The sequence below is a fragment of the Erithacus rubecula genome, assembly GCF_903797595.1.
Source record: "Erithacus rubecula genome assembly, chromosome: 1".
Taxonomy (NCBI): domain Eukaryota; kingdom Metazoa; phylum Chordata; class Aves; order Passeriformes; family Muscicapidae; genus Erithacus; species Erithacus rubecula.
The window spans coordinates 66,311,320-66,327,439 of NC_136658.1; the positions used below are offsets into that span (position 1 = coordinate 66,311,320).

The 16,120-nt window shown below is 35.6% G+C and overlaps 1 protein-coding gene across 4 annotated transcripts in view; it reads left to right on the forward strand.

Moving 5' to 3' along the window:
• The window catches only part of NAA16 (N-alpha-acetyltransferase 16, NatA auxiliary subunit), a 61,524-nt gene that overhangs the window by 11,182 nt on the left and 34,222 nt on the right, over positions 1–16,120 (forward strand). For all 4 annotated transcript variants that reach the window (XR_013773741.1, XM_079301794.1, XM_079301793.1 and 1 more), the window contains exons 2-8: positions 1,098–1,182; positions 3,423–3,527; positions 4,100–4,257; positions 5,342–5,476; positions 11,362–11,515; positions 12,991–13,110; positions 15,227–15,322. Coding sequence is in view for 3 of the 4 variants with exons in the window: in XM_079301794.1 (XP_079157920.1) it covers positions 1,098–1,182; positions 3,423–3,527; positions 4,100–4,257; positions 5,342–5,476; positions 11,362–11,515; positions 12,991–13,110; positions 15,227–15,322 (853 nt within the window). In the remaining variant the exon portion in view is untranslated. The remainder of the gene's footprint in view (positions 1–1,097; positions 1,183–3,422; positions 3,528–4,099; positions 4,258–5,341; positions 5,477–11,361; positions 11,516–12,990; positions 13,111–15,226; positions 15,323–16,120) is intronic.

A 16,120-nucleotide genomic window follows, 5' to 3' on the forward strand; every position in this document is an offset into this window, starting at 1 on the left:
TTGTAGGTGTGTTTCTGTATTGCTTTTACGCTGTGAAGTAATGGCATGATCTGTTCTGATTGCAAAGAAGTTACTATCTCCACATTAATTTAACACAGATTTTGCCTTTGTCCTGAAAGATTGATGGAGTGGGTATGATCTCTGAGAGACTGCTAAAGCACTCAAGCACATAACTGAAATGACATATCTTCTCCTGAGAATAGCTGTCTAAATTGCAGCAGGACAATACTCTTTATTAACTGAAATTGGTGCCAAGTTTTGCCTGGTTTGGTGGTTTTCCTGTATTAAAAATCTTAAGTGACCTCAAATCACTTTTATGCTTACTGACACAAGCATGCCTTTAACTGGCTTAAACAGATTTGTTTTAGTGATCCACTGTAGTGATCAGTAGTTGAGTTAAATTACTAAAACCATAGTGATTTAGGTAGTATTTTCCTAAAGAAGAAAAGGGACCCACGTTCACATATCGTTTCTTCCATATGCTCCCACAGTTGAACTACACCATTTGCCAGTTTACCTAGTAATTAGGTAAATTGTATTCTAAGTAAATCTGTAAGTAGCCCTTAGCTGTACTATTGCAGGCTGAAATTATTTTTTTGTTTGTTTGTTTTGTTTGTTTGTTTTTTTTAATACCAGGTAAATTCTCCCACCCTGATACCTCTTCTTTCCAAAAGTTCTTTATTGGCATCTAGGAAAGTCTTCTGTCTTGAGATGTCTTGTTCTGGGAAGTCACTAGGCCGGGGAAATAGGATTTTGTAAGGAGTGCCTAGACTATGAAATTAATTCCCCTCAAAAATTTTGTTGAGTCAAGATTCTTGACTCTGTGTTCTGTTTTAAGAATTTCTGAATTGAAGTAAATATTGCTACTTCCCTTTCCTATTTCTGTTGAAAAGTAATTACTTTTTTATAGAAAAGTAGACCATGAAGTAGAATATTTGCTGCAGAAGAGGCAATTTAATATGAGTAGGTATTTGCCTAGAGTTTGTTAGTGATCTGATCACCATACCTTGCTGGATGAATGGCTACGTTTGTAATAGTATGTTAAGGTACTGTGGTTCTAAATGCATTTCAGTGATTGTATTTCACCTCTTTTACAGAAATGTTACGAACAAAAACAGTACAAAAATGGACTCAAGTTCTGCAAGATGATCCTTTCTAACCCAAAATTTGCTGAACATGGAGGTAACTGCATACTCAAGATTTTTTTTTTTTTTTTTTGTCTCCTGTCAAGATCTTAAATGCATTATTAGTCTGTATCATACTATTGGGAAAGAAAGGAGCCTGTTGTGGTGTGTGATTCTGTTGTTATGACTGTATAATTACTCTGGATTTTCAGTCTCTGTGCATTCAGATGAGGTTTCTACTCTGTCTCAGTCAAACACTCCTGGTGCAATGGGATGTTGAAGATGAAAATATCTGGTGGATGCAACACTTTGTTGAAGTTTCTAGCTTGTCTTTCTAGGTTTCTGGGTCAGAATGCTGGTGTGGGTTTTTCTTGCATTCCTATTTAAAGCAAGGCCAGCCTTTTTTTGTATATTATATGAATGTGTTCTGCCAATAAATTAAAAATGTGGAGAGTTTTTTCTCAAGTTCATAGTCTTATACTTTCTGTGCTGCATACCAAGTTGTTGCCTAAAGGGAGCAGAGCTAAGTGTAATACTATTGCTGTTAATACTTGAAGCTGAAGGCAGAATCTGGTGATCCTGCTCTGATAAATATTGTAGGAAACAGAGTGGCAGTGTATTGCTTCTATTAACATCTGTTAAATTCTATTTACATCCTCAATAGGATACTCTAGTCTTACTGTATTACAGACAGGTTTCTGTTACATTATTCAGTCTTTTCTTCTGATACAGTGAATTTTTTGGGGTTTTTGTTACTGTTCAAGAAACCTTAGAGTGTTCATATACTGTGTCGGTAAAATTACTTTCCTATTTGATGTTGTCGTATCTTGTCAAAATGTTTGACTAATCTTTTTCATGGTTCCATCCATGCCTACTATTTCTTTGTTGTCTTCATTACTTCCCTGGAGATAAAAGTAGGTTTTTTTGTTGCTTAAAAGCTGGAGTGGTTTGTTCATCTTTGACCTAATGCACGTGTCTCTACTAGCACTTCTGTTTTTATAATGTCTCAGTATACAGATTAGTCTTTTCTGCTCTTGCTACCTCTTAAATTTTTCCAGGACAGCTAGCTGCCTTGGCAGTCCACATACTATGAGGGCTTTGAACCCTAATGACTTTGAAGCTTGGGAGTAAAGCCTGGAATGAACAGCTGAAGCAGAACAAAGCCAGTGCAATAATCTGATGGAAAGCTGTACTTGTCACACTTAGCCTCAGAGAAAAGGAGTTTGAAAAGTTTAGTGAGAAGGTGGCAAAAGAGATTGGTGTGGCTGGGCAGCTATTTCCTTGGTGTGGGAAGGCAGAATTAGCTTACTTCCATTCCCACAGTGTGGATATTCTTTTTAAAACATTTTATTATTTGAAAGGTATTCTGACTTCCTCTGTTCTTACAGTATTGATGTAGGACGACTGAAAAAGAACATAAAAACCCACCCCATTGACTAATTTTGGGTCATCATCACAATACACTTACAGGTGTATTGTGCAGAAAGATGTTAAATGCGTCTATCAATAAAACTTCAAACTGCTGTTACAGCTGACCTTGAGATCAATCTGTTGCCATTAATACTGGGGAGGAGGTTGTAGCTGGAGGAAAACCACATGAAAAAAGTGACTAATCTTCTGTCAGGAACCAAAACAAGTGTCTTCCTATTTAACAAAAAAACTGAAATATGAATCTGGAACAGCTTTCAAGCATAGTGCATGCATGACATGCAACTTGTTTGTCTACTCTGTGCTTTGAAGAATGGGGGAAGAGGGAGGGTAGTCATACCAATGTACTGTTTGAAATCTTGTGCCTCTGAGAATGTTGATTAAAATGTTACTGCATTGAGATCTTACACTCCTAATATGGTAGCAGTAAATATGCTTCCCTTAACTAATACTTAGTAAGAAGTCTGTAACAGGGGAAGCGATTGTGACAGTTTTGTTTCTTGTGGTGTGACAGCCTTTTTTCCCTTGGTCTTTGCATCTGGAACTTTAATACACATTGAGGAGCTCTCTAAATTTGCTTTAACTTATTGTTAACTTTGTCAAAGTGAGCTAAGTATATTTTTAAATTAATAAAAGTTTTTTTGTCTGTGATGATCACATTTGTGTGATGCTCCTCAAGTGGTCTTTTTAAGACCAGTTTCAAGAAAGAAAATGTTTCCATGTAATAGTCTTCAGCTGTGCTAGGCTGCTGTCCTGGTCTAAATTATATTTTAATGGAGGACTTCACTGTGTAACAACTTCAAAGGATATCTGCACTGTGAAGCTGACATATGGGAAGTCAGAAACTTAAGTATCTGATACTTCTTACAGAGACACTTGCGATGAAAGGACTGACCTTGAACTGCTTGGGGAAGAAGGAGGAAGCGTATGAATTTGTTCGTAAAGGACTTCGTAATGATGTGAAGAGTCATGTCTGTATCCTTTGTAGTGCAAAACCTGATTGTTTGGTATGGCACGCTATTGGTGGAAATCTAAGATGCTGAGATAGTGACAAGGACTTCTGATGCACAAAATGCTAAGTTTTCCCATTTGAATCAAGTAAAGCTCTGTATTTTTCCTTACTGTGAAATCTGGAGTCTAATTGAGGTTACAGACAGGCAAGAAAAAAAAAGTAGAAAGTATACACAAATTCCATTGTTAGAATGAAACATTTATATGAGTAAGAATTCCTACTGTAATTATGGCAGCATGTTTTAAGCAATAGATCTGTGACTTAACTCTTACAGTCTGGAGTTTGGATAATTTAGTTTGTATAATGATGCTCATGGGGTTCTGAATATGACTTGAGCAGTGACATCTCATTAAAAAAAATATTTGGAAGCATTTAATATTTTACACTGTGTTAGTAAAGTCTGGCTGCAGTACTCCATCTTCATTTGTAATGGTACTGATCTTCAAGGAAGATGTCAAGTTGTTTGGCCTGTAATACAAGTGCACTCCAGTTACTTTGGGAAAATTGTAAATATTTCTTCCTTAACCTGCATTAGGTTGGCATGTCTATGGTCTTCTGCAGCGTTCGGATAAGAAATATGATGAAGCCATCAAGTGTTACCGGAATGCACTCAAACTAGATAAAGATAACTTACAGATCTTGAGAGATCTCTCTTTGTTGCAGATTCAGATGAGGGATTTAGAAGGATATAGAGTAAGTATTCTCTTTGAATTCCCACTTATTGCTGTTGTCCTTCTCTTGTTCTATTCCATTGTGAAGCCTTTTATTAGCAGTATTTCTGTTGCTACTCTTTCAAAAATGTTTTAAGCTATTGTTTAGGAAAGCAGGAAAAGATAATGCAGTAGAGCTCTTCATCAGCTCTACTAGAGCAGAACTAGAAATATTTGTTCTGTGCAATTGGATTCACTGGTGACTTTGTAAAAATAGTTCTTAACTCATTTTTTTCTAAAATAGTAAGAAAAAGGGACAATACTTAAATTAGGAAGTAGAAGTACTTACCAAGCAATTGTGAACCCCACAGTGTTTTGGGTGCAAATGCTGAGGGTGTTTTTGGTAAGAAATACACATGATAATATAAGAATGCCATGTTTCTTGTTAGTATGTGGGTAACTTGCCCCATGATGACTGATTCTCGAATTTCAGTGATGATTATTATTAAAAATGTAACCTTAAAATTTGTTCAAAAAATGAGTTGTTTCTGAATGGCTGAACTGATTCATCTGTTTCATGTGAAGTAGAGGACTGACCTGTGGTCTTGGCATTACTTGGTCTCCTTACTAAGGATGTTGATTCCTGTGAATTTACTAATGCAAAGGGAAAATAGAATTGCTGACCTGAGGATGATTTGACTCGAGAAGAAGTTCTGAGAAGTGTTGCTGTAGTGTGTGAGGACCTTTTTCCTAGGAGAGGGATGCCACACCTTCAGTGGCGGTGAGCTCCTGCCTTCTGATAGAAGGGGCTTTCTGAGATTTCAAAGCTCTATTTTTGGAAATAATTTAGGCCCTTAGGCCTTGAAAATGTGCTCTTGAAAATGACACCTTCTGTGTCTCCACAAATAGATTTTATGCTTTGTTCCATGACTTGTGTGTTTAGAATGTAACCTCCAAATTTATCAAACAGAACTGTGCTGCTTTTTCCCATGCTGTTAGAATTTCCAAGCTTGCTTAGGGCTTTTAAAAGTTCTTTTAAAATATTGACTGTCTTGGTGTTAAGTCATTATAAATGTGTATTAACTCTGGTTAAAAATTCTTTTAAAATTGCTTTTCTTTTACTGAAGGAGACAAGATACCAGCTGCTTCAACTGCGCCCCACACAACGTGCTTCCTGGATTGGATATGCCATTGCATACCACTTACTAAAAGATTATGATATGGCCTTAAAATTACTTGAAGAGTTTAGGAAAACCCAGCAGGTAAGATTTCCTGGTCTGGAAAGGAAACACTTTTTGTATAAGGGATAGAATCTGAGGAATTAGTTTCTTTGGAAATAGAAATCAGTTATGAATTAGGAATAAATTTGTTATTTGTGGAGGTTTCCACTTTGAGCAGAAAAATTTCCAGGACCTTAGCAGCAGACACAAATTAGACAGGAATACCTTCCCCCATCTCAATAAACTGTTAGAGTTGAAGATAAGAGTAGTCTTATGCAGAGTAACTTAATGTTTGTGGGACTTGTAACTAGAGAAAACTTGTGATGATCCTGCTCCTTTACAGTAGGTGAGACTACAGAAAATAGGGTAAATGATTACATCCAAAATACTTTCTCCTGCCATAGTCTAGATGCCATTACATCTCTACAAAGAGGGAAATATTGTCAATGGTTTGTATGCATCTGTATATAGTGCGCTCAAAATCAATGCTTTGTTTCAGAGTAACATGAACATGTAGCTGAAAAATCTTTGATCACATTTGGTGTTGCTGAGACCTGAATATATCAAATGATACAATCCTAAAATCACTGAGTAGAACCTTTTTTGAGAGAGACTATTCCCTTGTTCTGTTAATGGTAATGCAGTGCTATAAAGTCTAAATTAGCAGAGCAGAGTGGATGTGTTGATTATTCTGCAATGTGGAAAGGAAAAGAAACATTTATAGATCCATTCAGCTGGGGAGGCATCTTGGAAGTACTGCGTAAGAATACTAAGATATTACCTGGCCTCTAGACTGTGTGTTTTAAAAACAAAAATCTCATATCCTTTCTGAGTTATTATATATGGGATTAAGTATAAGAAAGGAAATAAATGGCTAGGAAAGACCAGTATTTGTAAAATGGTCAAAAAAAAGGATGTTGCAAGCTGGGTGCTGGGTATATATAGCTTGATATTTCAAAAGAACTGTAACTTCAGCATTTAGTGAAAACTGTGAATAAGTTTAATCAAAATTGGGTCAGCTTCTGTGAGTGTTTGACAACCAAAAAGTCGTTGTTCTCAAATGAGTCAGCAGTGCCCAGTCTTGAGTTTGGTGTCAAAATGACTGCTCGAGTTAGAATATATAGTAGATGGAAAATCAGCAAATGTTGCATAAGTAACTGCGACTCTTCAAGGACTAAGAGCTTAGTAGTGGTATTGGCCCCTTGGAGAGAATAGGAAGTGGTGCTGTGTTGTCTCTTCTAAAAGGTTTTGTGTAAATATGGTTGGTTGAGGGCTGTCATGATACACTGTTCAGTCTAGTGACTAAACCTGATGCAAATACTGTAGATGAATGCATTATATTGAGTCTGCTGTGCAAGTTACCACCATCTCAAATCTCACCCTAAAACAAAGATGAGAACAAGCACTTATGCCATTTTCTGATAAAACTGGAGATAGACGGGAAATTCCCATAGATAGGAATGCCTGTGCTTGTACGTGAGCTGGTTTAACTGTTGATTAGCATTGTGTCAGTCAGAGGCAGGTGGTAGAAAAGCTACTTAAGCATTGAAGGACAGAAATATGCTACAAATGTTGGACAAAATAGTTTTATAGGAAATTAGTCCCATCAAGCCTGTCCTCTTCTTTTGAGATTGTTAGACAGTTAAGTGGTATATGTCTTTAGTGTCAAAACACTAAAACTACATATGAAGGTATTAGTTCTATTTCTCTGGAAAGTAGTCTTGTAGTTTATTGTGCCAGTTCCCTGTTGTGTGGAACCCCAAACACTGGAAGGGAGAATCAATGTGTTGGGTCCAGAAGAGTCAGGAGAGCCCAGGTGAACTCACAGCTCAGGTTTGCCATGTGTTGGCTCTTCCACAATACTCCTCAAATGTGCTGGTTTTGCAGTGCTGGGATTTTTCAGTCCTGCAGTTAAAATAACTAAGTTCAGGACATTGCATGGATCTTTGAGAAGGTATTCTTGCTTACTTTCCTTCCCAAATCTCCCCTCTTGTCTTGTAGTTTGTATGCACTCAACTTGATAGATGGATTTCACAGAATATTGCCTGTGACTGCCATAGAAGAGTGGTAGTTTAAAAGGAGGATTGAAAGACTGAAGGGTATCCAAATGACTCACGAGCAGGACTCTTTAACAAATGGATGTTTTGAGGAGTTTTATGGCAATCTGATGCTGCTTACTATTCATGTTAATAATTAGAGAAATGTAACACATTACATAAAATGCTGGTGTCACAAAAATTGATAAATAATGGTAATGTAGGATAGTGATACTTATTTACTTGAATTGCTCAGGCATCTCAGTCTTCTCAGATGTGAATGCAAATAGCCAAGACCAAGCAGTAAAACTAAGGAACTGTAATTTTAGTGATTAACATCTGAAGATGCAGTATTACAAAATAATACAGTTAATCTGGCTGCAAGTTGTTGCCAAAACCAGCAATCTGAGTTTTTCCTGTGTGCTCACACCACTTCCTTGTGCAGCACTGGCTGACTTGTGGAGGGTTGTTTCAGGAAGCCTAAGTGCCAGAAAGATAATCACTCTTTGGGAGGATTGATTGGCTGAACTGAACAACTGTGAGGTGAGAGGGGACAGAGGAAGGGGAATAATAGAGGGAAGTGAGCTGCCTTTGTTGATCCAGGCTGCATTTAGTCTGACTGGTTTATTGTGAAACTGGTTCTCAGGGCTAGCTTACGAATGAAAGGTAAAATTCACCTAGTTCTGATAGCAGGGATTTTACCCATAAAGCACTCATTACTGAGCAATCAAGACTTACTGATGAGCCTGTTGTCAACAAAATGTTAGAAAATGAGAAGAACAATATGGCAAGATAAGATGACTAGAGAGAAAGCTGTCTGTGAGGGGCAGAGAGTCTTTTTGTTTACTGTAAACAGAAAAAAGCCTTGGTGATTTTAGTACAAATTCTATGCTGGATTAAGAGCATGGAAGAGCAATAGCTGGGAAGCTTGCTTAGCAGGGAAAAAAAAGGGAGGAGTCCTGTCAGGAAGTTGATTGACAAATTAAAGTGATAAACTGCTTTTTATCATTGACAGTTTTATTCTAGTGGCTAAGTTATCACTAGAAATGGTGACTTTTCTGTCTCTTAGTGTATTAAGATCAATGTTGCCTGTCATCTGAAAGCTGTAAATTGCCCAGATGCACAATATTTCAATCAAAAACAGATTGAGGTTAAAGGTAGACATCTCTGCAGGAATTGTAGCAGCTTGTGCTGTCCCAAGTTAAAATTATGTAAGAGTCAGTTCAGAACTTAAATTTTGGGAACCAAGGTGTAAAACAGCTATGCAATTTGTTTTACTGTTCTATGTCCCATTTTTCCTTTCTTCTTTTCCAGAACAATTTTTTATTCTTAATTTTTATTTTATTCCTAATTTTTGCATCAGGCCCACAAATACAGATATGGACAGAAAACCTCTGGAGTTTTGGGGGTCTGCTCTTAGGTATGTTTTGGCTGCATCTTGTCACATTGTTTCAGTGACAGTTGTTAGGGGACCTGCTGTTGAAAAGTTGATCCTTCTTTGGTCCAGGAGGAGAGGAAATTTATTCTGAGACAGCAGAATTGAGTTCAGGAGAAAGTTGAACATCTCCTGTGCAAGAATCATAACTCGTTTGGTGGGAGGGAGGAGTAAAGATGTAGTGAGCAGCAGTAACAGTGGTGTAAACATTCTCTTTATAGAATATCTTACTCTTTATAAAACAATCTGATTATTCAGATTAACAACTGGGATTGTTAACCGCTTGCCTTCTGATGAGTTACAGATTTCAATCATTAAGTTATTGAGATTTCAAAATATCTTTGAAAACGGACTTTTCTTAAAATTACTTTTAAAAATGACTTCTTAAATGGAATGATAGTAAGTGCACTATCTTTCTGGCAGATCTAGTCTATGTGTAAGAATAATTTAATTTGAATTTTTTGGTATGGTGTTTTTTTTTTGTTTGGTTGGTTTTGGTTTTTGTTGGGGTTTTTTGTTGTTTTCTTGCTTTTTGTTATCCAGCTGAGCCAAAACAGCTACGAGGAGGTCAGTTGATATCAGTGTGTGCATTGTGTGTATATTTTTTATGGTTTTTTGGGTAATCTGTGTTTTGAAGGCCTAAATTCATGATGTGCCAAAAAGCTGTGCTACTTGTGGAATTTGGAATTTAGATATGTGCATTGTGTTGGAGGACAGGATAATTTTAGGAGGAGGTGAAAGAGAAATAACTAAATTAGTGCTCTGCAGTTTTTTCTGTGCTATTGCAGTAAGGATAAACAGGAAGACATGCTTAATGCTTAACCCTTGTTTCATGTGTCTGTTCTGTAAAGAAGTTAAAAATGCTTTCCACAGTATTTTTATTAGTGATTTCTAGTGGGTAATATAGACTAAAAATTGAGCAAAGATGGAAATGGAAGTGAAGCTGTAGATAAGAGAGATACTTAGAGAATTGGGTAGAATTTCATGCTACCTGCTGACTATATATAGTCCTGTTCCATTAGTGATCATTTGCTATGCGGTGTTAGCTGCTAGAAACGTACTTAAATGATACTATTTTCATAGTAATGTTCATTGTCAGATACACACACCTTTATAGTATTTTATTTAGCTATACTGTCTTTCAGACCACTTACATGTAAAAGCAAATCTTTCTAAAAATGCCCAGCAATACTGTAAAAGTTGCTTCTCAAAATCTGAAGAGCATGTAATCAGAAATGTTAAATCCTGTAAAATCAATTTGTGCTTAGGGAGGGGATGGAAGTAGTGGTTTAGGACAGTATTCTTAATAAGAATGTTCCTTTCAGCCAGCATAATGTTTTGACTTTTCATGGTGTTTTTGTTTATTAACTTATTTGTCTCTTTGAAGACCAAGGAAAAGCTTTTTTTCAGGACCAGAAAATAATAGTAAACTGTTTAGTGGCTGATGTGACTTTCAAGCGTTGGTTGCTCAGGAAGAAACGAAGTATGTAGTGTCACAGGAAAAAAGATTAACATTTGTCATACTCAATTGCTTCTCATCTTTAATTATGTAAAAATAGTGTTAGATTATAAGTGTTTCACAATTTCTGTTGGGACAGTACATTTTATATAGTTTTATTGATCTGCTTAGTGTTTTCTGGAGCTTGCATTTGCTTGCTAATATTCTTGCAGTTGGAGTAGTGTTTTGTGTATTAGTGAAGAGTGCTTAGTATCAAAAGAATTACTCTAATACTGGCAAGACTTTTCATTGTCTAAATCTGCTGCAGGGAGTTAATGCTGAAAGGAATAATATTGAATGTCACCCTGCTTCCTTGGCTGGTGTAGCACTGAAAGGTGGATGAGCCACTAGTTGTACTGCAGCCTCTAGAAAGTCCTGGGTTTGCAACTGCAGGCAGACCTAAAAATAATTGTCTGTTGCTTAAAAAACTCTATATGCTTATATACTGTGTTTTCTGGGGATTGAAGTTTAGTTCAGAGAACATTTGGTTAGAGAGAAATAGCGTAAGTTCTCTGAAAAATTCCAGTTGTCAAGATATGGATGGGTCATTCCTCTTAGAAACAGTTTGATCCAGAACTCTGGTATACTGAAAATGATTAATGTTAGACCTCAGCCATCTGCTGTAGAACTAATGTCAAAATTGTTGTGTAGTGCATAAGTGCTTCAGAAAGCAAATATGTGATCTTTACTTTCTCTCATATAATTCAGTTTTTAATTAGTTGCCACCATGATGGAAAAAAGAGAAATAACGTACTTCCTCTAAAGTGTTAATTACAAAGAAAATCCTTAAAATAATCTGATTTGATTGTGAGTAATGGGAGTTTCACATTTTTAATGTTTAGATGGTGTATATAAACAGACCTGGTTATGTTCCATAGCTTAAATTTGTTTTCTATAATACTACATATATTTGAGGTACAGGTAAATGTTAACTAATTTATTGTTTTCTCCCTCCCAGGTTCCTCCTAATAAAATAGATTATGAATATAGCGAACTGATTTTATATCAGAATCAAGTGATGAGAGAGGCAGATCTTTTTCAGGAGTCTTTAGAACATATAGAGACATATGAAAAGCAAATATGTGATAAATTAATAGTAGAAGAAATCAAAGGTAAGTCATTATTATTCTTCCCTTAGCCAATTTTGTTAGAAATTTTTGCTAATGGCTTTCAGACATGATAAAGCAATAAAAGCAGAAAAAAAAATAAAACCAGCATGTCAAGTCTTTAATTTATTTGTAACAATTATTATAGGCAAACTAGTACCAACAAATTTACAATTTTATGCACAAGTAAATAATTTTCCTACCAGATTGGGTGGTGGATGGAGGTAGTCTGTCTTGGTTCGACACAGACACTAGAGCAGCTTACCATAAATCAGAACTGTTGTAACCCAGTTTTAATCTTATGAAAAAGAATTTCGTAAAGAATACTGTTTGAAGTGCAAACACAAATTTTTCTTCTTTTTTGACTGAAGTATCAAGTTCTTATTTCTTTTTCAAGCTTCCTAATGCATTTACTTATTGAAGTGAATACTGAAGTTGACTTTTTTGGTTAAAAATACCTCCTAGTTGTTTTGTGGATTTGAAGTCCTTATACTAAATTTTGAATGTGTGTGAGTAATGACATGTGTTATTCAGCTACTCTTTGCTTGCACAGTTATAATGGGCTGACCCTGACTGGTGGATTAAGCACTACACAGCTGCCCTCTTACTTCATCAGCCTCAATTCTCAGATCAGGAGAGAATAGGAAGAACAAAAGCAAGAGAACTTCTTCATTGAAATGAAGATGGAGTGATGGAAAGAGGAAGGAAAATCAAACTCAGTTCCTTAACTGATGCAGTCACTCTATACTGTTGTAGACTGATGCTCAGCTAGTCTCCAGGCAATGCCTACCTGCCCCAACACTCCTCCTCAATTTTTATTGCTTTGTATGAAACTAAGTAGCATAAAATATCTTTCACCAGTTTGGATCAGCTGTCTGGGTTGTGTGCGCTCCTGCCTTATTGTCCATCCTGGTCTACTTGCTGGGTGGCAGAGTGGGGGTGAAAAGACAAAGCCTTGTTGGTCTGTAAATGCTGCTGTGGTGAGAATGTTGGTGTTTATCAACATTTAGTCAAAATCCTGTAACACAGCCTAGCACGAGCTGCTGTGAAAATTAATTCCCGTAAGCTAGACCTGGTAGAACCATTTACTTAGTAGCAAACCAGAGTGATTTAACCAGCTAAAAACTGGTTAGTTCATGTGAAAAATGTGCTTAAGTAAACAACTTGATAAAAACTGGTCTAGTTGTGTGATTAAGTCTTGGAAAGAGGAGTTGCTTGTTTGATATTCCCAGTGGTTATTTTAAATCCTCAGATACAGGCATTCAGGTAGTCTTTGTTTTCACAGGTGATGAGTGTTTCTGAGCTCTATATGTGGTAACTTCAAGTAGCATTTGTAACACAGAAAATGCCTTTGGGAAAAATAAGGCTTCTTTCCAAGAATCTGTGTATGCTTATGAACAATTTTATATATGTAGTATTGTAAATGTCATTCATGAGCATTTTCTGATACAATTCATAGTTCTGTACTGTGTTATTTCTAGGAGAGATGTTACTCAAGTTAGGAAGACTGAAAGAAGCTGGTGAAGTATACAAAGAGTTAATTGAGCGTAATGCAGAAAACTGGTATTATTATGAAGGCTTGGAAAAGGCCCTACAACCCAGTAAGTTAAGCTACACAGATAACAGTGAAAATATGGATGATACAGGATACACTTAGAACTCCTGTTTGGTATGCTACTGCTTTAGATTAGAAAGTTCTACTTGGCAGAAAATTATGTATCTTCTGATCTTGAATATTTTGTAGTATGTTCTTTAATTTTTAAAATGCTCATGGAAAAACTTGTATGCATGAAAATACCAATAGCATGTACTTATCTTCTTGGAATTCAGGGTAACATTTTCTAAGATGCTTATATGAAGAGCATTCCCTTTCCACATATGAACTTGGAAACCAAATGACAATGAATTCCTGTCTAGTAGTTGATTGTCAGACTGCTGTCCTATGCCACAACATAAAATTGTAATTTTGAAACTTGTTTAGGTGGTACCTCTTTCTAGGATTATGTAGGAAATACACAAATATCTATTTAAGATGGCCTTTTAAGATAGACCATCTGAAAAAAATACCTTTTCTTTTTACCTTTTTTTAAGTTGGCACTTTAGAAGCAAAGGTGATAAATGTGCTAAAACCTCTGTTACTCCAGTGCCAGCTCAAGTTTCTGCTATTGTGTTTTTCCAGAAAAAATGGCTCAATTTTCAAAACTACAATTTTGCAACTATTTATGCTATATTAAGTGTTTTGCACTGATAACGTTCCAGAGTGTTTACATTTATACAGGAATGGTTTCTTTGTATTTAGTTTTTCACTAATTAGTGAAAGTTTATTGGAGTTATTCTGATGACATCATAAATCATAAGCTCACAATTATATTATTTGTACATGTTATAGCTGCATTGCACATCTCAACCAACTTTCTTCTAGAAAGTTTTACCATTAGGTCTCAGGAGGTCTGAGAACACAGCTAGTGATTGGGTAATGAAAATTATTTGTTTCATATATTCAGAGTGTAGTGTTGCTCTTTGAGTGGTTTTCCTGGTGTATCCATAGAGTTGAATGCCATGGTTCTTGTCTCTGAAATTAAATTAACAGGAGCTCAGTTATTCTGATACAATAAATATGTTGATGAAAGCATGTAGTTTGTAACAAAGAACAGGCCAGCAGTTTTTGGCATATTAAAATCCTATGTAGACTAAAACTGTACTAATTCTATACAACTAATAATGCTACTTTATTTTTTAGGTGGTCTTAGGACTATTTCCTCCCCCATGGTAAGTTCTGGAGCTCCAACTTGTGACTTTAATTAGGGCTTTTATATGCTTTAGTTCCAGTCCAAACAATATTTTAGTGTTACTTTTATAACTCTACATTTCTTGGAGACACTGGGTAATAGATTCCCCCCCCTTCCCCAGCATCTGAGCTCAGTGACAAGATAAACTGTTTTTCTTACGAAAGAAAAATGGATATATTTAATATTTATGTATTGTAGCCTTGATCTGTACATTCAGTTTTAAATTATTTGATGAATTTAATATTTAAGCAAAAATGATTTATCAAAAAATGACATTTTAAAGCAAAAGATTAGTGTTATTTAAGTTCTGACCACATTGGAGCTCCAAAGCATATTATGGGGGAAAGGGGAGGAGTGGGCAGAAAATATTCAAGTAGCTTTATTTTTGTTAGACATTAAGGTGTATAGAGTTCTAGCACTCAGTACTTACACTGGCAGTATTGTTCTCTGATTTTGCAGTTACCAGAGGACCTATAATACAGGCATGCTTGTATAGTGTGCTATTTGTATACCTGTGGTTTAGAAATGCAACGTTTCTCTGAATGCTTCAAGTGTCTGAAATGGATGCATTGTGAAAAAAAGGGTTAATTGAAGCTATGAATGTAATACAATGTGTGAATGGGTCTGAACAATATGTAACTGAAAGAAACCAGCTCTGTGTGTTTGAATGTGCAAGATAATGGTCCTGTTTAAAGTTTATCCTTAGAGTGATTAATGCTGGTCATTGAGTATTGTATGTGCAGTGTGTTCAGTGCAGTTTTTGTTTTTGAACTTAAGAAAAATAACATGAGATGTTTAGATTTTCCAAATCCACATAAGGAGTCTAGCTCAGTTAATTTTCAACACTTAGATTCTCAACATTTAAAGACATTTAAAAGAATAGATTTTTATGTCTGTTACTTATATCTATTGTATTTGCTGATAATAGGCACTTTAGAAGAGAGGCTTCAGATTTATGAAGAAGTTAGTAAAAGACATCCCAGAGCAGTTTCACCTAGAAGATTACCTTTAAACTTTGTTTCAGGTAACAAGTTGTATATCTGTTCTGTAATTTTTTTTTTAATTTTTTCTGAAGTTTTCATCAGTTGTTTAATGTGTTTTTAATGCTTACTTGTGCATTTAATACCTACTTGAACAAATGTAGACAAATCTAGACAAATATATGCATTTCTCTTGGATTAGACAAAGTTCTTTTATGTTTTAGGAATTGATAGAAAAGCTTCATACAGTCAAATATTATATGAGCTATGTGGTATTTGTTTTGATAAAATCACAGTGCAGAATGATATGTAGATTGTAGGAGTTCCTGTACATAATTGTTCTGCTCTATGCAAGTTAAGACTCAAGAGTTAAAATGTAGGGTATAGTACACTTCAATTCAAGATGTGAGTGTTTATGTATGCATACCTCCTCCTGTATCTTTAATATGCATATTTTACTGTAAAAATGTACATCTACTTTCTTGTAGAGCCATTAGAACTTAATTTGACAACCAGCTTTGTGCTGCTAATTTGATAAAAGGAACAAAAATATCTGCAGTATTATGTAGTTCAAATTATTGCATTTTATAGCTAAATTCTTTGTGACTTTGCCCTTTCAAAATTAGTTTTGAAACACAGTGCACAAATACCCTCAGTTTTGGAAGGAAAATATGTATATACTTCTTAAAAAGAAGGCTGTGCTCTTCCTAAATAGAAGGAGACTAAATGCCATGGTAAATACCATAAAAATGTATAATTAGTGTGTAGCTGTCTAGCTGCTGAAACTCCAGTAGAAGACTTTTGGAAAGTACATAAGCTAGATATCAAGTGTCAAGAAATTT